The sequence below is a fragment of the Mytilus edulis genome, chromosome 7 (assembly GCF_963676685.1).
Source record: "Mytilus edulis chromosome 7, xbMytEdul2.2, whole genome shotgun sequence".
Lineage (NCBI taxonomy): Eukaryota > Metazoa > Mollusca > Bivalvia > Mytilida > Mytilidae > Mytilus > Mytilus edulis.
In genome coordinates, this window is record NC_092350.1 from 33,390,284 (window position 1) to 33,411,761 (window position 21,478).

At 32.4% G+C, this 21,478-nt stretch overlaps 1 protein-coding gene across 1 annotated transcript; it reads left to right on the top strand.

Moving 5' to 3' along the window:
• The first annotated feature begins 1,508 nt into the window (after positions 1–1,508).
• LOC139481291 (peptidyl-glycine alpha-amidating monooxygenase-like) lies at positions 1,509–14,435 on the top strand. Its single transcript, XM_071264480.1, has 13 exons — positions 1,509–1,655; positions 2,464–2,567; positions 5,432–5,489; positions 5,974–6,067; positions 6,605–6,708; positions 7,765–7,842; positions 8,899–8,947; positions 9,428–9,495; positions 10,337–10,417; positions 10,731–10,810; positions 11,593–11,646; positions 13,101–13,150; positions 14,190–14,435. The coding sequence occupies exons 1-13, from the start codon at positions 1,613–1,615 to the stop codon at positions 14,362–14,364; spliced, it is 1,038 nt and encodes a 345-aa protein (XP_071120581.1). The 5' UTR covers positions 1,509–1,612; the 3' UTR covers positions 14,365–14,435.
• Positions 14,436–21,478: the final 7,043 nt, after the last annotated feature.

Consider the following 21,478-nt stretch of genomic DNA (forward strand, 5'->3'; position numbering starts at 1 on the left):
TTGTTTACCTACCTAATTAGTATTTCTGTGAAAATTTTAATTGTCTTATTCCACGAATAGTAACTAGTTCTTTGATTTATTGTTAATTCCTATTAACGTATACGACTTCCTTCTTTTTTTTTTTTTTTACAAAAATGGCATCCTAGTTACTAGACGTAGATGACAAGAATTTGTTAATAAATCGTAAATTTTAAGACATATATGATCGTACTCTTTTTTGACAAATTTATGCTCACGAATACACATTATTTATAAGCCTGTGCAATTTTCCCTTTTATACAATTTTAGTAAACAAATTGTAAAAATAGATTAGATATTGTATTCAGCATTGCCAATGTTGGTGGCAGAAACTCTCCAATATTAACAACGAATCATTAACAAGCCTAACAAAATACCAGCAGTTATTATAAATGCCATTTTTAATTCTAAAATCTATGTCGGACATTCAAGGATTAAGTTTGGCGATGATTTGAATATTATAGTGCTTTTGTTCTGGGGAAAAATAAGTGGTTGGTCTAGTTTTTACCTTTTTTTATATGTTAATCGGTTCGACTCTTTAACCAAAAGTCTTATTAAGAAGGGTGCTCGATTTGCTATAATATCACAGACATTTTTAAAGTCATAAGAAACCTCAAATCAAAAAAAATTAATGCATATGATTTTCATAACTCAATGGATAGTTTTCATTATAAAACTTATGTACATATACTTTTTTCTGAAGAAAATTCTTTAATTTATTCATATTTAGAAGAAGTTTACTTTATTTGAATAGCTTCCTTCCAGCAAGCTATTCCCCCGACATAATTTCCGTATGCAAGGTGACCTCAGTGTGACCCATCTCGTAAAAATCCGGTGACCACAATACGCATGGATGTCCTTAAAATAAACTATTATCTGAATTTACATGTTAAACACGTGCTCAATTTCCATGCTTTTTTGTTTATTTTTCGTCAATTGTTGACAAACAGGTGACAATCGTTAAACTTCGGCTTCAAAACACGAACTTTAATTACCTGCCATATTTTCACAACAACACTGACCGATTGAGAAAAAAAAATGACAATTATACGAAATTTACACGAAAAAAATGATAAATTCGAGCACAGAAGACGAAGTTTAGGATGTTTGTATGCATTAGTTCAAGAATTGGAAGAATATTATTTTTCACCGGTCACTCGTTTCTTATGACTTTAATCTACCAGAAATTTGAAAATTGTTAAATTCCCCCTAAAATTTCAGAAGCGTATGTTTTTAAAGCTTAGAAATATTGTATTTCATATATATAAATAAAAACGATTCAATATAAAACTGATAAAAATTAAAACTATAACGGAAGGGCAATCATATCTTTAATACGACAAAGTATCTCCTCAAACTATGTAATCGTAATCTCAACTAATGTTGACATGATGCATTTGATTATTGATGATGTTCCTCTTGTCCTGTTTTATTTTTATAACATTTATATCTAAGGTAAACAATAATATAATTCGTGTCCTGTATTTATTTCCCTGTTTTTGCGTATCAACATAAGGATGCGGTTTTCACGAAACTCCATCGTCAAAAGTATTTTGTAACGGTTAAACTGGAGTCGTTATCAGACATTCACAGTATGATTGCATTGGCTGTGTTGCTCCTTGTTTTACCTTCAGCAGGTAAGAATATATGATGGTGCATTAGTAATATAGATATTTCTTTAATAAAGGGGGAAACTTTTAGCCACGTTTACCGAAGGATTTTTAACATGCAAGCGGAGTAAATTGTTTAAACAAATATTTTAAAGATATAATTCTATTTCACAGATGATATCGAATATGTGTCTTATATAATATGTCGATACTACAATCTTGTTCCCTTTTAAAAAAATGTGACTACCGAATTAAACTATTTACCGGGTTTGTAATAACATGAGCAACACGACGGGTGCCAAATGTGGAGCAGGATCTACTTACCCTTCCGGAGCACCTGAGATGATCACCCTCAGTTGTAGAAATGGTTCGTGTTGCTTAGTCTTTTGGTTTCTATGTTGTGTACTATTAATTGTCTGTCATGGCGTTGTCAGTTTATTTTTCTATCCATGAGTTTGAATGCCCATCTGGTATCTTTCGCCCCTCTTCTATAGATATATTTTTTAAAATCTTGAATACAAATATTTGGCTGATATGAATTAAGACAAGTTATTCATATATTCTTGAACCGTGTCGACAAAAATGGTTATATCATTGTATACACTTTATTTTACATGTTTCTCAATTGTGTGTTTGAAAAGCGGTATACTACCACATTTGGTCTTTATGTTTACTTAGAATAATAAAAACATAGTCCTATAATGTAAGCTTGAATAGTTCCATATTAGTCGCTTTCAATGATTTTTATCGGATAATTTTAATATCAAATCTTAACCTCATATTGTGGACTAATAACATCGACAATGTAATAGCTGTATCTGTACATTTTTTGTAGCAATAGCTGTACGGGAACTTCCCTTCATAACAGCTCATCATGGAGAAAATGGACAGGAAATTTATAAAATGAAGCATTCATTTCCAACTATTAAAATACATGAAGTAGGTACATTTTTGTTTTCTACGATGCTACGATATAAATTGTATGATGTGTATGACATCTCGTTGACAGTTGACGGTACGTGACTTAATCAGTTTAATGTATTGGTATAACGTGTATTACATCTCTATGGTTTCACTCTTCCATTATCCAATAACGTATGCAGCTGTGAGATGTAAAATGGATATGTCCTACAGCTAATTACATGAACAAATATCAAAACTTACTAACTGGTTTCTCTCACTGGAGCAATAACAATTTACAAAACTAGAATAATAATACAAATCAGATAAAAAAAGCCATGTTCTGACAAAGAAAAATGAACAACCAAGTAGTAACGTCAGGTGATTAGAAATGATTATTTTAAAATATTTCAGGAAAACTTATGTGGAAAAAGAATCAATGTCTCCAAAAACCATGTTAACCTTGGTATATAAATACCAGCCTATAGCTAGTTGTAAATGATTACAAGATTGCAAATATTTAATCAGTAATGCATTTACCATAGGGTACCATAAATGTTAAATATGTTTTTTTTTATGAATATACTAGAGAAAATTGCAGCAGTTCCTGTTACTTTAAATGTAAACGTTGTATTACAACCTAAAGTATACCACCATGCGGCAAATAATGCTTTTCAATTTTTCAATGACTTCTTTATAAATGCATTGATGAACATTGAACATATTTCAACACTTTGTTAAATTTGAATTAAATGTTTGGGATTGTTTAACTATATGGATAATCTTTCGATTAAGAATAGTTTCAAACCTGCATCATCCAATTAGGAGTTGCATAAGACTTTGATCTGAGCACCAAAGTTCAGGATAAAAATGGTTACCAGCAGAACGTAGTCTAGTCCCAATCTTGGTCTAGTCCCAATCCCACTAGACCACGATCGCACCACGCTCACCGCGATCTAAAATAAATTCAGATCGTGCTGAGGTCGCGGTATGAGCGGCATGAAAATATAAATTTTCGTTGCTTTCACGATTCTTCTACGTCCTCGTTACGCTTCTACAACGATCCCGCTACGATTAAACCACGTTCTCACTGCGCTTATTCTGCGACCTCACTTCGCTTATCAAGATCTTTTAACGCTCATCACGTTCTCACTACGACAATACCACGAGTTATCCGATTGCAACACGATCTTACCACGCTTCTATTGCGATTATAGCACGTTCTTACCACGATTATACTTTGTTCATACCGACATCTTTCTACGTTTTCAGCAATAACGTAAACATCGTGTTCCATATTAATGCAGTTCCATTTCTTCTATTTCTGATTAGTACGTAGATTTCTCTGAAACAAAACAGCCATGCCATCAAAATCTACTAGAAAAGGTGAACGTGGTGGTAGGAGTTGATGATAGGCAAATGGAGCTCTGATAGTAACGAAAACTGATCCAGCAGAAATGTCTGACCGACCAATTCAACCTAAATTACAACCTATTGCTGGTCCATCAAGCTCAAACGACGATATTTTAGTGAACGATGCAGAGATGACATAGATGTGTCAATAGATATATAGGAAGATGTGGTATGAGTGCCAATGCGAAAACTCTCCATCCAAGTCACAATTTATAAAAGTAAACCATTATAGGTGAAGGTACGGTCTTCAACATGGGACCTAGGCTCACACCGAACAACAAGCTGTAAAGGGCCCCAAAAAATTACTAGTGTAAAACCATTCAAACGGGAAAACCAACTGTCTAATCTATATAAAAACGAGAAGCATAGTTGAGCCGTTAGAGAAAATGGACAAGAAGTACTAATTACATACAGAGAAACAAAACCTGGAGAGATTTTATATTTATGTGAAAATGACAATGAGAATGATGGTCGTAGTATGAACGTAGTGAGGTCGTAAGAAGAGCGTGATGAGGACGGCAAGGGCGTGCTAGAATCGTACTGTGGTCTTGAACAGCGTGATGTTAACGTGGTATGGTCGTAGTGGAAGCGTAGTTGGGTCGCGGTGAGAACGTGATGGTCGTAGTGAGGTCGTCATAACGTCGCTGTGAGATCGTAGCGCAGTCTCTCCGAATAGAATCACGCTTTCGCTACGCTCTCGCTACGATGGTACAGCGACCTTTGCGATCTTACCACGACCTTACTTCGCTCTCACTACGCTTCTACTACGACCTGATTTCACCACGACCGCACCACGATTGTTTTGAACATGTTCAAAGTTGGCCACGATCATCACGATCTTAAAGACCTCACTACGACCGTAATACGACCTTACTGCGATCTACACGACCGTACTACGATCATCAAAATATGCATTTTTTTCACAGATCGTAGTGCGATCGTGGCCTAGTGGGACTGGGGTATAATATTATTACAAGTAACAATTTTTGACATTTTATTTTCATAAACGTTTTATTTTCATAACATTTTATAATGAATAAGTTTGCAATATACACCATGTCTTTTAAAATCATATTGTATAGGGGACATTTTGATTGTGTTCGTATTCCACAGGCACCAGTATCGGGAAAAAAACTTGTATATACTGTTACATAAACATGTTGTATTAATATATAAAACTATATAGGTAATTTATCCGTTTATCATACTTACAAAAATGCTTAAATAGGTTGAACGTTACACATAACATGGTAGTGAAAGTGATTTGTAGACACCTGGATCGATGCAAATAGTTATCAGGGATAGTTTGTGAAAAAATATTTATCTTCGTTTTAATGTATTTGGATGGGTAATGTTTTATATATTCATTTATTGTCGTCCATATACTACATTGTTTTGTATATATAACGTTTTTGGAGATCGACTTATATAGCAATGCAATCTTACATATGTCTATTAAAAGTAGTGCATACATTAATCTTCTTTTCAAGCCCGACCAATATATTTGCTACACCAGATATTTGGAAGAACTTGATGAAGTATATGTTTGTAAGTATTTTTATAATGCAAGTATGCAAGTGGTATGAATTAAATGTCGAGAATGTTTTGGATAATGTGCCAAAATTGATTTATTGTACCAACTAAATAATTAATAAAAAAAATCCCGAAGACGCGACTTCATCTGTATATAGTTTGAACACAATGAATTATTCAGCTTTTAGCCATATGCATGGGGATGCTTGGTACCTCAGTTGTACACGAGAATAAAACATTTTGGTAGTCAAAGTATACAACGTTCGAGTAGAAATATCAAAAATTGCATTCCTTGAGCAAATGATTCAAACAGTCTACTCTCATCTACCATTTAAAGGATTGCGACCTGAGTTTATTTTCTAAATGAGAAATAATATGCACATTTTCCCCTGTGTTCTCCACCTTATAAATATTTTTGAGACCACGTTTCATCACCAAAGACATTCAAATAAACTGCAATGTTTCAAATATATACTCCTTATTTTTAATTACTTTGCAGTGAGCACCTTAATTGAAATGAATCATGAGTTCGTTCATCATGCCGATTTAAGTTTTTGTGAAGAGCCTGAAGAATTTGCAAGCCATAAACCATGGTAAAATATTTCGGTCTGGATTTTAAGATAAAAATACAAACTATATATGCACTTAGCAAATAAACCCTTTTAACTATTGAAGAAAAAAAAATAGAACAATTGCATGAAATCAGAAGAACTGTGAGCTGATAAGCAGAGAAAATAATATTGCTCCTGCTAAAACAATAGTTCTGATCATACAGGAAATATTTGCTAATGAACGTTAAGGAACCAACAATCTATCATTTATTGTAAAACCCCAATACGTTTAAACAGTGCTCAATAGTGCGTCAAATTTTAAAATCGAAAGAAAGAAATATATGATACAATGCATTTGTTTCTAAAATAAACACATTTACACACACATGCATAGGTTTCATAACGAGTGAGAATCGGATATCGCTTGATATCAACTAGAGATATTCAATATTTAAAAATATAATGATAAACGAGCCTATGGCAAGAAAAATATCAGGATAACAGTTCAAAACCAATAGAAAATAATTCTTATTACCAAAAAGATACAAAAAAGATACACATGTTCATACATTATTGTAGGGAATGTTCAAAGAATAGAAAATATTGTAAAGGAGGGGCAGTAGGCGTTTATTTTTTGGATGACTACTACAGATCTAAAGAGGGTAAAATGACGTATCCTAAAGGTAAATACCAAACTTCGCAACAGCGGTGACGTAACTACCATAAAGTCAACGCAGCGTAATAACAGGAATCCACTTGTATTTAACGCTCAACTCATAAGCTATGTTGCCATTACACTGATTCAGCAACGCTACAATGAACTGATATTAAAAAGGGGAAACACATAACGACCGACATTAAAAAAGGGAAACACCTGAAGATTGATATTCAAAAGAAGAAACACATTAAAACTAATATTCAAAAGAAGAAACACATTAAAACTAATATTCAAAAGAGGAAACACATAAAGAGTGATGTTAAAAAGTGGATATCAAATCGATAAAATTGTCAATCTATTGTAAAACTATTATCGAAGACATTATCCATATTGGATCCAAATACAGTTATTTGAATTCACAGTTATGGCTCTGGTAGCATTGTTTACCTTTAAGGCAATAGTGTCAGTTATCCGTTAGCTAAACCAAATTGTATAATGTATGAAGCTTTGACATTTGACTTTACTGCTCTTATTGCGCCTTTTATATTTTTGTGTGATTAATACAAAATGTATAATTATTGATGACAATACTATACAATTACTGTCTTTTGATGAGGTAAATGTGTGGTTTTATTGACTTTTGAAAAAAAACTGATATTCTCTGAGGCCAACGACCGAAGTGAATATCAGTTTTTCAAAAGTCAATAAAACTACATGTTAACCGAAACAAAAGACAGTTTTTTTACATATTCTGAGAGAAATGTATTTAATGGTTAATTACCAAAACCAATTGTACATCAAACGTTCTTTTACCAAAATTATCCACGGAACAGCACGCAGGGTTTTGCGCGGTGAGTATACTTTTTCCGCAAGTGAATATGCTTATTTATTCAAAATTCCATTCCTATAGAAAAAATCTACTAAAGTTTTAGCAATATGGAATAAAATTGTATATTGATCTCAGTTATTTTCTGTTTACAGATATTTATAGATATTCCATTGAATTCATGCTTATCTTTTTTTATATATATATTTTAGTTTAGAGTGCACATACAACCATGCATATTTCTGTTTATTTTAGACGTATCACTTAAAGTCGGATTTTCTACAATAATGAGGCATATTTGTATTGAGATGCACACTAAAGCAGCAGTTATCGGTATGGAAGTTTATTTAATGATATTTTCATAAGGCGTTCCACAAAAATCACTGAAAGATATACAAAAAATGAAGAAAAAAAGAAACAACCAGTCTACTAAATAAATAGGTTATTTTGTTGAACTTTACATAAATTAGCGAATAATTTTATTTTATAATCGATTGAAGAGTAGACATCTGTGAATGCTCCGTAAGCTCGCAAAGGATAACATGTATTTATCACAACGATTATCCCGATCTGAAATCCACGGAAAAATTCGAACCTCGAGCTGGCATAACACGAACAATATAAACGATGGGTAGGTAAAATATGAAACCGATTCACACAGAACATAATACTCAGAAGGAATCGAATCTATAATTAACTTACCACTCGTTTGTATTTTCGTAGAATTGCTCATCGTTATTTGGATTACTCGGCAGATTTCGATTTGGGATATCCGATGTCAAGCGTTATAGAAAAGTTTATCATAAAGAGTTTTTTTTTTTAACTTAAAACGTTCACAAAAAATATTACCTTCGAATGAAAATAATACATATTACATGGATGATAAATAATATGTGATTTTATAACATGTAGAATGAAATTCAAAACAGTGTGGCTGTGGCCATTGATTGACACATTAAATTCATCCATTGACTGGGACAATTTAGGTGAACGTTTGTATGTAACGACCACTGATCACTATGTACTTTTTAAAGACACTTAAACTATGGGGTCACCAAAGGTTCTCAACACCTCAATAAAGTAATTCGAAAAAATTAATCAGAAATAACACGATGTTTTGATTTATACCAATTATATAAATCAAAACATAAAGGTTATTCCTGATTATTTTTTCGAATTACTTTAAAATTAAAGGCGTTAAGAAACCTTTGGTGACCCCACAGTTTAAATGTCTATCGTAGGTACGTCGTGAACAGTGGTCGTTACAGACAAACGTTCACGTAAATTGTCCCAGTCAATGGATGAATTTAATGTGTCAATCAATGGCCACAGCCACACTGTTTTGAATTTCATACTATAATGTTTGATCAATAATAATTTTTGTTTCAGATGCTAAATATCCATTAATCAATGTTACGTTAACATTTATCAAAACGCCGTAAGTATTTTTTTTTTTATCAATTTCAGTTTTAGCCGTAAAGTCAACATGTGCATCTGATGCAATGTTTCCAAAAACATTATAATAATATAATAGTAAGACGATGTGGTATGATTGTCAAGAAACCATATACCACCAGAGACACAATTATGAGGAAGTTTACAACTAAGGGTCTTCGCAAGGCCTTCAACAATGAGCCAAAAAAAACCCAAACACACTGCATAAATATAGCAAGCTAAAAATGACCGATATAACTAACGCATAGCAGTTCAAACTAAAAATAATTGATCCGATTTATGTACATTACAACAAACGAAAAACCAATAGATGAATTAGGAATCCGGTACATTTGACAAGATGCAAATAGAATTGCTGAATGTTTCTGGGCTTATCAATTTTTAATTGTTAACAAAAATTCTATATCTTTTATTTACAAAGAATTCTTTTACTTTAATGTATACTTATTTCTTAATCCCTTAGCACAAAATACAACTATCAAAGTCATTTAATGCTGACTGACGGGTATATTCCCGCCAACATGGAAAAGGGTATGTTTTATTTATCGTTTTAATTTTGTTTTTGTGTAACTTTTTAACTGTGATTTCTTTTTTCTACCTTGCTTCTCATATTTATTCATTTGTGTCTATGTTTGCTACACTGTTTTAATTTACTTTATAAATGTTATTGTATCGTGTAAATGGCAACCAGTCCAGTTTCTTGTCTAATCTTCTGGAGCACTTTCCTAGGATATCGTATTGAAAACTATGTTCACCTGTAACATAAAAATAACAATACAAGTACCTTTTTGCGTGAACGAATTTATTAAAAATATTTAAAACTGTTAACAAAGATTGTATATTTGTACTAATTAAACACATCAAATTATTGAAAATATATGTAGATTTATCTGTTGTCATTGCTTATCAACCAATGATATTATTGCTAAGAATTTCTACTGATGTTGTCGACAATCACAGATATTTGTTAGTTTTGTGTTCCTTCAAAGAAAAGTAATATATATTGGTAAATGATACACGAAGGTAGATGTTTGATTTCTTTGACAAATTTATTTTAATGATATCATTACTTTGCCTTATTCTTCAGTTCATAGTTGTGGCGTGATCATCATTTTAAAAAGAATTCTGCTTAAACCGGTGCTCGAAACAGCACATGGACTTTTTTATAGTCTTAAACTTGTAGTGATGTGAGAATTTCTTACTCTGTAACTGTAACTACAAAAATGTATGAGACGAATAACAGGAATAATAGCGCTGCTCCTTTACTTTTCATTGTTTTTATCTGTGTATATACTGATTTTGTGTCATGAATAACTACTCAATTTCCTTTCCCAACTAAGTTTTCCTATTACGTATATTATTTTAAATTTAGGATATTTTGCTGAAGTGGCGTGTCGTTGGGATAAGCCTGACGTTGTTGCATATGCTGTTCAAGTTCATACACATCATGTTGGTAAGTAAAAGTCGCGTTTGTATGATCTCATAATTCTAAAAGATATTATCTATTCAGTTTAACGTGATAATTATTAATTGTATGCAATATTTGCACTATTCTACAACAATATAGTTTGACCTCACAAGGACAAATTAAAATAATGTGTCGTAACTCCATGTTTTTACAAACTTCAATTAATACAATCCTTAATCATATTGTCTTCCGTGATCACATCAACGTTGCTGTAATTGTTGTGATGGATTGCATGGTAAAATATAGTTATAGTGGTTTCTATTTGCATATTCATTTAAAACAATTTTATATCCTACAGGATATATGGCTGATGTGTTCAGAGTTCGAAACGGTACATGGACTTTACTGGCAAGCCAGTTAACACAAGGAAAATCTAAGGTTATTTTAAACTGTGTTAAGATCAAATGTCCACTTTTCTTACATACTGGTAAATAAAATACTCCTTTCGTTTATCTGTTGAATAAAACATTGATTTATCCTCTTGCTTTTTTTAAATGATAAACACCTCCGAAAATTTGAATGCAGGAACTTCATGGGCATACTTACAATAACAGACAGTAAATTATAATAAAATACAGAGTTCGAAGGAAAATTAAAAGCTTATGAAATGACAAAATCAAAACCTAAAACAAATCAAACGAATTGAAAAAAAACCTGTCATATTCCTTACTTGGTACAGGCATTTCCATGCGTGAACAAATTATTGAATATGAATTTTCAAATAACTATGATGTTCACATAGTTCTTTAAAGTTCATTAGTGTACTTCGAGGCTGTATTTTATTTCCTTTAATAAACAGAAATTAATGCTAAAGGAATGGGAACATTTAAGAATGTTGGCTTGCAAAAATAAAAGGTTTTTTTATAAATATAAAATATTAATCAATAAACACAGTAGGCATGATAGTACAATAAGTGAAAGGCAAGACAAATAATAGATAAAGACATAGCTGTCAATGTTATGGTTTACAATGATTTCAATAAAGGCAATATTAATATACCTCTAATCAATGGTAATACATTGATTGAACAGAAACAAACCAGGTTTTCTAACGAAAACTGAGGGAAATGGTTTTATGGCTAGTCACACCTTAGAGATAGACAATGTTTAGAGCAGTTTTATTGACTCCAATATGTTTTCAAATGACATATATTTTACAGGTGTTGGTACCAGTACCTGGAGGATTTATTGACGTACGACAGGGAGATATTCTGGTTAGAATCATAAAAGGCTAATGAAAGATACAGGGTTATCTAACTTAATGTTGTCAAAAATTTAAATCCTAAAAGATATTCACAGTTTAACAACATCTTATTTGAACGTTGAATTTCTATCACCGCTTAAAGTCATTAGGGGACTTATTTTGGGCTTGATGAGCAGATTAAAATTAAAACATATCCAAAAGCATTCAATTTTCATTATAAGGAAATGGTATTGTTTCCTTTTTATAAGGGGGTAAAATTATTTTCTAAAATTTCATCTGAGTTGTTAATTGTGCAAAAGGTATGAGATATTTGAATAGAAGAGTTAAATTTTTCTACCAAGTTTGCAAGTGTTACCTACACTGTTTGACACTATTTGATTGCTTTATTGTTGTTATCAGCTTATACTTCTCATGATGAAATATCTCAGGGATAACTTTGTTTGGCTTAATCTTAATAATGTGTTCTTGTTTTGTTGTAGATTTTCTAAATTTGTTACTATCTGTTGTAAAAACAAACTAAAAATGCCTGTGCATACATTATACAACGATAAAACTGAAAGCCATGCGTTGTATAGCATAATGCCTACACAATGTACATACATCACTCTTCTGAACAAATGTACTTTTAAAATTATAAAGCAGGGTTCAATGCCTCTATTATAACAAAACGAATAGAGAGGATCTTTCTAACTAAGACCACACTGGTTTGGAAAACTCATTGGAGTATATGATTTATAATTATAAATGAAAACAACCAATTAAACTCAACAGAATTTTATTCAACTTTTGACCCCATATTTGTATGTTAGAGTGCATTCAGAAAACACAGCAGTTACATTCTATTGGAAGGCCTAAAAACGTTTTTGCTGCTTATTAACGAAAAAATCTGAGCAAAATGAACTGATACCTTAGTAAGTACTTACTGAGTAGTAAATGAGAAAGGTTGGATGAGGAGCTTTCTTCATACGTGACAATCGTTAAAGAAATATACTTTTCCAACATCGACTATAAAACAATATTTCAGAAACTCATCACTGTAGTACAAATTTCAGGAATACAATGGATAAATGTTTTAATGAAACATTCAAAACTATGATAAAAGTCTGGTCAAACTTTTCTTACTAATTCGGGGACTTACTTTTAATTTTACAAGGCAATACACTGTGCACTCTAATTGATTATCTACATGTGCTTAAACTGCAACACAACAAAAAAAACTGGTTTGTAAGCATCCGAAATCTGTTTATGTTTATAATCCAGTAGTATAAAGGGTTTTGATAATCAGAAAAAAATTGTGAGATCTTTGAAATATAAATAATCAAGCGCACTCAAATCATATATAACAACTTCCATTAGGTAGTGTAAATCTTGTAAAGTTATTTTAGATTGATTCTAATTTGTATTTGATCACTAAGCTGTATTAAAAAGATATAAATCTTTGAACTGTATTCATATGATTTGTAGGCTGCAAAGTGTTTGTATATCACCAAGGATAGTAATCCAGTTCGTTTTGGGTAAGGTTAATTACATTGTAGCATCAAAACTCAATACGTTTTTCGGTATAAATAACGTTTATGTTTACGTTATAATAATAAATTAGATTTATTTTTTTATTAATATCAACGGTACCGTTTACTTATTTGGTTAATAAGAGGCCACAAAACATTACAACACTATAAGACACATAACACATAAACCAAGAGCAATTCGGTGAAACATGGTTTCCAGTGATGAGTCCTGAACGAAGTAAGGGAGACAACACTTTTTCGGCGGCGAAAGGAAATTTCATTTTTATATGCGTTTAAGATATTCCATTATACTAGTAAACTAGTTCATGATCGTGTTGTAAATCTATATTATCGTACTGGTTGAAAGTTGTAACGCACAAATACAGAGCTTGTCTCGAATATTGAAGATATCAGTTAATACTTTAAATTGGTAATGATATCGTACAATGTGGAGCATGTTATTCTGCGAATAAATATTTGTCAACAAAGAAATGATACACAAGTTCGAACTCCAATTTGTCATAAGATATAATAGATAGAAATAAACTGTAAAAATTATTGTATGAAAAAAACATTCATTTACAAAGCAAATGCATATGATTTAAAATCTGACCGAATTAGAAAGTTAGAAAAAAATACGACTTTATTGAACACAAATTTATTAATTGTGTTTAGTTCTAATATCGATGAATGAAATTTTTGGAAAAACAAAAATTCAAGAAAAAATATTGCGTTTTTTCCCTAAATCAATGATTTCAATACGAAAATAACACTGTAAAAAATAGACAATGTGGTAATTATTGATATATGGAAAATACATTGCCTTGTATCGTTTCTTTTGTTGACTAGTTTATTAATGCTAATTTTACCAAAGGTCAATCAAAACGAGTATTTTTTTTTAATTAACCAGAACCTTATTCTCGGAAGTTTGTGAATCATATTCAAAACCTGGACCAAATATGCAACCTATCCATTCGATTTATTTTCCCAGTATCTAATGGAGATGGTTTTTTTTTTTTTATCTTAGTTTTGATTTATTTTGTAGGGAATCTGATGGTCAAGAGATGTGTAATGTTGATATACAATTGGGTTACGAATTCAAACATGAAGAAAGTTTTAAACGGTCAAGTGGGTGTATGACACAACACCCAAAATTTTCGTTTTGTGACCACGAGGCGACATCAGGAATTTGTGGAGACAATAGCAAAGTAAACATGTAGAAAGGCGGTTACAACTCAATTTTGTTTTACAGCTATTTTGTTTAGAAGTTTAAATACATTTATCTGTATAATTCTTTCTTTTTTGATAATTCTGACCATTTCGCTTGATTATTGTAAGTTCTGAATTACCAGATATCCCTGATTTCAAAAACACTTTTGCTAATTTGTACTAACCGTGGCCTTGACGCAACCTCTGGATTTTGAATTTCATATTTATCATAGTTGTTCGTCAAAATGTTTTCGTATCCTGTTGTAATTTTATTATTGACGAAGGTTAAAATACACTTGCGCCAATAAGCTCATCATAGATACCAGGATTGCAATTTTGTACTTGCGCCAGATGCGCTTCCGTATGCAGCCTTCTACAATAAAACATAGTAAAATGACTACTCCACATGTTAAATCAAGCCTAGTCTAGAAAATGGGAAATATATTTTTTCGATACAATGTTCACTTTAAATACAAATACCTTACTCTTGAAATGAATTTGATTTTCATGATATAAAACCAGGTTTAACTGTCTTAAAATTTTGTTATCTTAGCGATATTTTTAACATCCCCATATCAGTTGGAGTCTAACCTAGCTATTAATCGAGGTTCAACCCATCATGTTTTCTTAAAATGTTCCGTACAGGGCTAGGTACGTGGCAGTTGTTATCAATGGTTCGTTTTTATGTATGTTGGTGTTTATTTTTGTAGCAATTTAGTGTAGCTGTTGTTTCGTTGTTTTCCACTTATACTTGATGTGTTTCCCTCGGTTTTGGTTGTGTGTGTGACCCGGATTTGTTTTTTCGTAATCGATAATTTACTGTTGAATAGCGGTAATCTAACTTGCACAAAGAGGAAAATTAACATAGAATTGTTCTGTTGTGTTTTCTTCATATTGTCATTGAATTCGACCTTTATTTTCTAATTTTTTTTTAGAAATGATGTAAAACATTCTACTTACAACAAAACTAACAAACATACAAATAAATCGGACAAAAAAACAAACAAAGTTGATAGAACAATAGAAAAACATAATGGCATACACACTTTCCCGATAACGTACAAATTAAGGGGTTATCCAACATTATATCCTCAAAGGAGTAGGTTCAGTAAGACCCCTGTTTGGCCCCAAAATATAGCAGTTTTACAAAATTGTTAAAATGTAAACCTTTAGTTATTTATTGGACAGTAGAATGCTTCTACTACATAAATATGTGTTGTTTTTGACAATACAATGCACATATATCCGGTACTAGCACCATTAAGTCATTCTAGCATTTAGTTAAATTTTAGACGGTTTTCGTGTAAAACGAAAGTGGCCGCATTCGTGTTCATCCTTAATATTGAAATGTAAGTTGTATTTTATGATAATACATAACATATATAAAGGTTGAGGATGAACACGGATGCGGCCACTTTCATTTTTACCAAAAACCATCTGAAAAGTGACATTTTTCGGCATATTAGGTAGAATTTTCATATTTGAGCTTGAATCGGATCGATTTTAATGACTAAATCTGTTAAAATCTTTCACATAAACTAATTAATTCAAATACAATAGACACTTAAGTGTTTAAAAAGTGGTCCAAATCCTTCGTCAGATGAACCTGAAATTTGAGGCCAAAATCGGTCCTTACCGGACCTACTCCTTTGTCGTTTTTTTTTCTTTCTCTCATTGATAAACTGCTAAACATCTTTTAAAAATTTGAAAGATTTGAATCACAGGTTCAAAAGATTTGGCAGCTAAAATGTGAAATTTCTACAAGCTGATATCGGCCAAGCTTGAATGTTTCAGAAATATGAGGATGTTAATATTTTAAAGAAGTAATCCTTAATTGACAATAGCATAGTTGATACCAATTTTAGTTCACCGATATCTTTACCTGACCTTTTTTTTATTGTGCATTTATTATTTTCCCAATGGGTCGTTTATTGTTTTCCCAATTTGTCGTTTATTATTTTTTCCAAAAAAAGTAACCATTTGTAGTGCTATATCAGTCGGTTATTCTTGTAAAAATATTATGAAAATTTAACCACCAGATTTATTCTTTTCAAGTTTAAAATATGCTCCACCATCAAATTGGCTCGATAAATAAAAGTAAATTCCATTCTGCTAGTACATAATGGCCATAAATATTTTGTTGTTTGATTTAGGCCTTAGATATTTGGCATGTGGATGTATCATCATAAGTTTAAGTGCCTTGTATTATGATGACTTACATGTGACTTTCCAATTTGACCTGTAGGTCAACTTAATGTATTTTTTCGCAAGAATCACGACCAGGACATAACTTTGTTGTCCTTTAACCTATGCCTTACATCTTTGGCATGTGGAAGTATCAGCATGAGGTAGTGTACCCCGTACAATTATGTCATCCATATTACAATGAACTTTTGGACGAAAATTGTTATCTGTTATTAAGACAACAAATACATGTAGTAACACAAAAATATCTAAAAAACTAGACTCAACTAGTCGACAGATGTTTTTTAAATTTCACACACGGATTCTGCTTGGATTCAGACACAATCTGTCCCCCCTCCGCGGCCATCTTGGATGATGGATAGGCTACATAGTAACAACACTTGGTCAGCACCTCATAAGGAACATTCATGCTATGTTTGGTTTCATTCCGTTCAGTGGTTTTCTAAAAAGAAGTCATTTGTATGCGTTTCCCAAAGGGTCCTATGTTAAACCTATTCACTCGTTGGCGGCCAAACTTGGATGATGGATCGGCTACAAAGTAACAACACTTGGTTAGTACCTCATAAGGAACATGCATGCTATGTTTGGTTTCATTTCATTCAGTGGTTCTCTAAAAGAAGTCATTTGTATGCATTTTCCATAGGATCCTATGTTATACTAAGTCTCCCGTTGGCGGTCAGCTTGGATGATGGATCGGCTACAAAGTAACAACCCTTGGTCAGCACCTCATAAGGAACATTCATGCTATGTTTGGTTTCATTCCATTCAGTGGTTCTCTAAAAGAAGTAATTTGTATGCATTTTCCATAGGGTCCTATGCTAAACTTAGTCCCCCGCTGGCGGCCATCTTGGATGATGGATCGGCTACAAAGTAACAAAACTTGGTCAGCACCTCATAAGGAACATTCATGCCGTGTTTGGTTTCATTCCATTCAGTGGTTCTCTAGCAGAAGTTCAAAAAGTAAAATGTTAACGACGACGACGGACGACGGACGACGGACGACGGACGCCAAGTGATGAGAAAAGCTCACTTGGCCCTTCGGGCCAGGTGAGCTAACAACTAGACATAAATTATTCATATTTGTCATATTTGGCTCCACGGACCTGGAGTATCGAATTATAAGTCATAATTTTGATGCATTTTACAACTACTGGTTTGATGTCCCTGTTGAAGGAAGTTTTGTTTTTCAGTAGTCAGGACTTTTGGTTGACATATTTCTTGAACTTAAATGTTTGTAGAATATTTAATTATTCGAAACTTTAAGGTTTTTCTCACCGCAGGCAGAAATTACCTAAGTCATATTAAAACACATCTTCTCGAAAAAATATCTTTAAAATTCAGGAGTCTATCCTAGATTGAGGTAAATTATAAGGCCTTCCAAATATTTTTTCGATCCTTAATATCACTGAAGAGACATTAATTTTCGAAATCCAGATATGGTGTAATAAATTTTAGAACCTCATGTTTGTGGTTTACCATCTTTGTCACAAGTTCACTGTTTTATTTAGTATTAAATTAATATGAAGATCCATTTTTAGCTCAACTGGCCCGAAGGGCCAAGTGAGCTTTTCTCATCACTTTGCATCCATCGTCCGTCATCGTCGTCGTCGTCGTCGTCAACTTTTACAAACATCTTCTCCTCTGAAACTACTGGGCCAAGTTAATCCAAACTTGGCTACAATCATCATTGGGGTATCTAGTTTAAAAATGTGTCCGGTGACCCGGCCAACCAACCAAGATGGCTGCCATGGCTAAAAATAAAACATAGGGGTAAAATACAGTTTTTGGCTTATATCTCAAAAAACAAATCATTTAGAGCAAATCTGACATGGAGTAAAATTGTTTATTAGGTCAAGATGTATCTGCTCTCAAATTTTCAAATGAATCGGACAACCCGTTGTTTTGTTGCTGCCCCTGAATTGGTAATTTTAAGTGAATTTTGCCGTTTTTTGGTTATTATTTTGAATATTATTTTAGATAGAGAAAAACTGTAAACAGCGATAATGTTCAACAAAGTAAGATTTACAAATAAGTCAACATGACCAAAATGGTCAGTTGACCCCTTAAGGAGTTATTGCCCTTTATATTCAATTTTTAACATTTTTTCGTAAATCTTAGTAATCTTTTACAAAAATCTTCTCCTCTGAAACTAATGGGCCAAATTAAACCAAACTTGGCTACAATCATCATTGGGGTATCTAGTTTAAAAAATTTGTCCGATGACCCGACCAACTAACCAAGATGGCTGACATGGCTTAAAATTGAACATAGGGGTTAAATGCAGTTTTTGGCTTATATCTCAAAAACCAAAGCATTAAGAGCAAATCTGACATGGAATAAAATTGTTTATCAGGTCAAGATCTATTTGCCCTGAAATTTTCAGATGAATCGGACAACCTGTTAGGTTGCTGCCGCTGAATTGGTAATTTTATGCCGTTTTTGGTTATTATCTTGAATATTATTATAGATAGAGATAAACTGTAAACAGCAATAATATACAGCAAAGAAAGACCTAACAATAAGTCAACATGACCAAAATAGTCAAAGGAGTTATTGCCCTTTATAGTCAATTTTTAAAATTTTAAAACTTTTTCCACTGTAACTACTTGACCAAGTTTATTATAGAAAGAGATAATTGTAAGCAGCAAGAATGTTCAGTAAAGAAAGATCTACAAACACATCAACATCACCAAAACACAATTTTGCCATGAATCAATCTGTGTCCTTTGTTTAATATTCACATAGACCAAGGTGAGCGACAGAGGCTCTTTAGAGCCTCTAGTTACATCTTATGATCATTTTTTGGGCAATCGTCAATTGCAGTCAGCAGGGTTTAAGAACATCAGTTGTTCGACCTGTTAGTCAAATGCGTTTTGTTAAAATATACTTTTTCATCATTTTGGTCTTTTGGGAAAATGTTGTTTGTGCTGTATTAAGACCCTTCTACAACGAAATTTGTTTTACATGCACACGACGAAAAATTGCAGTTTTTATCCAACGCAATCATAGGTTTGAACGTTTTTTTCAATTTAGACTGGTTAATATTCATTTCGTTTGGGCTTGTATTTGTTTTCCCTCCGGTTTATATAATCCGTTCATCCTATTTCGACTATATCTATATATACAAATCGTCTAAACATCACACCCAACAATAGTAGATCTGTAAATTTGATTTCGCAAATTTTTGTTTTTCCCTCGCCAGGATTCGAACTCATGCTACTGATATATCGTGACACCAAATCGTCTGCACTGTATCCGGCGCGCTAGACCATTCGACCACCTGGGTTTCACTTTTTTAACACATAAGAATAAAATATTAGATATGAAATTCTCTCTAATACTCAATATATTCACAGTTAAATTGTTGATAAAAATCTATTGTGGTTTTAGTATTACAAGTGTTATATATATCCATGTAAACACTATTAATTTGTGTTGAAATAATATACATTATTATATAGACTAACAAACAAAAACAAAATTAGATGGAATATATCATGGGGAGAAAAAGCTCAAATATTTAAAGAGAGACAAAACAAAATCATGGCAAAACACTGAGGACAATGAAAACAATACATTCTAAGCAGCAAGAACCAAACCAAAGACAGGGGGTAATTTGAGGTGCTGTCGAAAGGATTGCGTATTCTGTTTCATTTATTGCGCATACAAACGTTACAAGTTATGACCAGATGAGGAACATCGGCATCATATTGTAGTGCAGTATTTCTTTCATTGTTGATGGTTAAAGACGTGTTGGCACAGCTTGTCAATCAAAGTGAAATATCGAATTGAAAGCTTTCGACGTGGAGTGTATATGGAAATTATATAAGTCAGTCGTGGTTTTGAACTCAAATTGTAAAGCACACGAAGCGCACGACGGACAATACAAACAAAATGGCATTACAATCACGTTTCTTAAAGCAAAAACCTTTCACATATCATGTAATAGTATGTGACTCACAACACTCAGACATTATCTTCTTTCAGAACGATGAGAAAAACTAAAAAACCCAACGTGTTCTTTATGAACATGACGAGTATTTCGTTAGCATTAACAAGAAATAGATAACTAGATTAATACAAATAAAATTAAAATCAAAATTTGATTCAACTTGTCTGTTAATTTTACTGATAGACGCAACTTATCTTTAAAAGATGCTCATGTATATTTTGATAATTTAATGTCATATTCAAATAATGCTCCATAACTTATCTCTAAAATACGTTCATTCAAAATCCAATACCCATGCGCTATTTTTACATTTGGAAAGGAATAATTTAAGTTGGAAGATGTTAATTAAAATTATTTTTGTCGTTATTAAATGGTATACTAGTAAACATGTAGTAGAGATATTTTTTTCCGATGCTCTAGAGACGATTAGTTTAAAAATATTTATTTATACTGGATTTGGAAACGGGTTACTGCAACTTATATTAATCTCTTTCCACCTTGCGGGTGCGATTGTTGCCTTGTAGCGGCATTAGCCTGCTCTTTTCGAGATCTACAATGTCTTTTACGTGCAAGAGATATGGCTCTCTCTTAACACGGGTGAGCCATTTATCGTCCCCGTCTGACGGACTATCATCGTTTCCTCAAGACCATACTTGCAAATGGTGTCATGGGAGAGCCGAAAATGCAGTCCCTCTAATTTTCTCCCCAGAGCGGTACATTCGAGTATAATTTCGCCTTACGTGAAGATTGTTTACTTATTACATAAGGATGTAATTAAATATTACATATTTCTAACTGAGAGATGTGACAAACAAATAAAAATACGCATAACATATAAATGCGGCTTACTTGCATCCTTCTTTATAAAATGATAAATGCGACATTTTGTATAGCTTCATAATAATTAAAAACAGAAGAGAAAGTTTTTTTCTTGTTGTCGTGTTTTATTTTTTTTGAAAAGGAAAATA

Coding starts and splice junctions, on each gene's coding strand:
- LOC139481291 (XM_071264480.1), top strand. CDS start 1,613: ATGATTGCATTGGCTGTGTTGCTCCTTGTTTTACCTTCAGCAG. Junction 5,490..5,973: donor ACTTGATGAAGTATATGTTT/GTAAGTATTTTT, acceptor ATTACTTTGCAG/TGAGCACCTTAATTGAAATG. Junction 13,151..14,189: donor AGTAATCCAGTTCGTTTTGG/GTAAGGTTAATT, acceptor TTTATTTTGTAG/GGAATCTGATGGTCAAGAGA.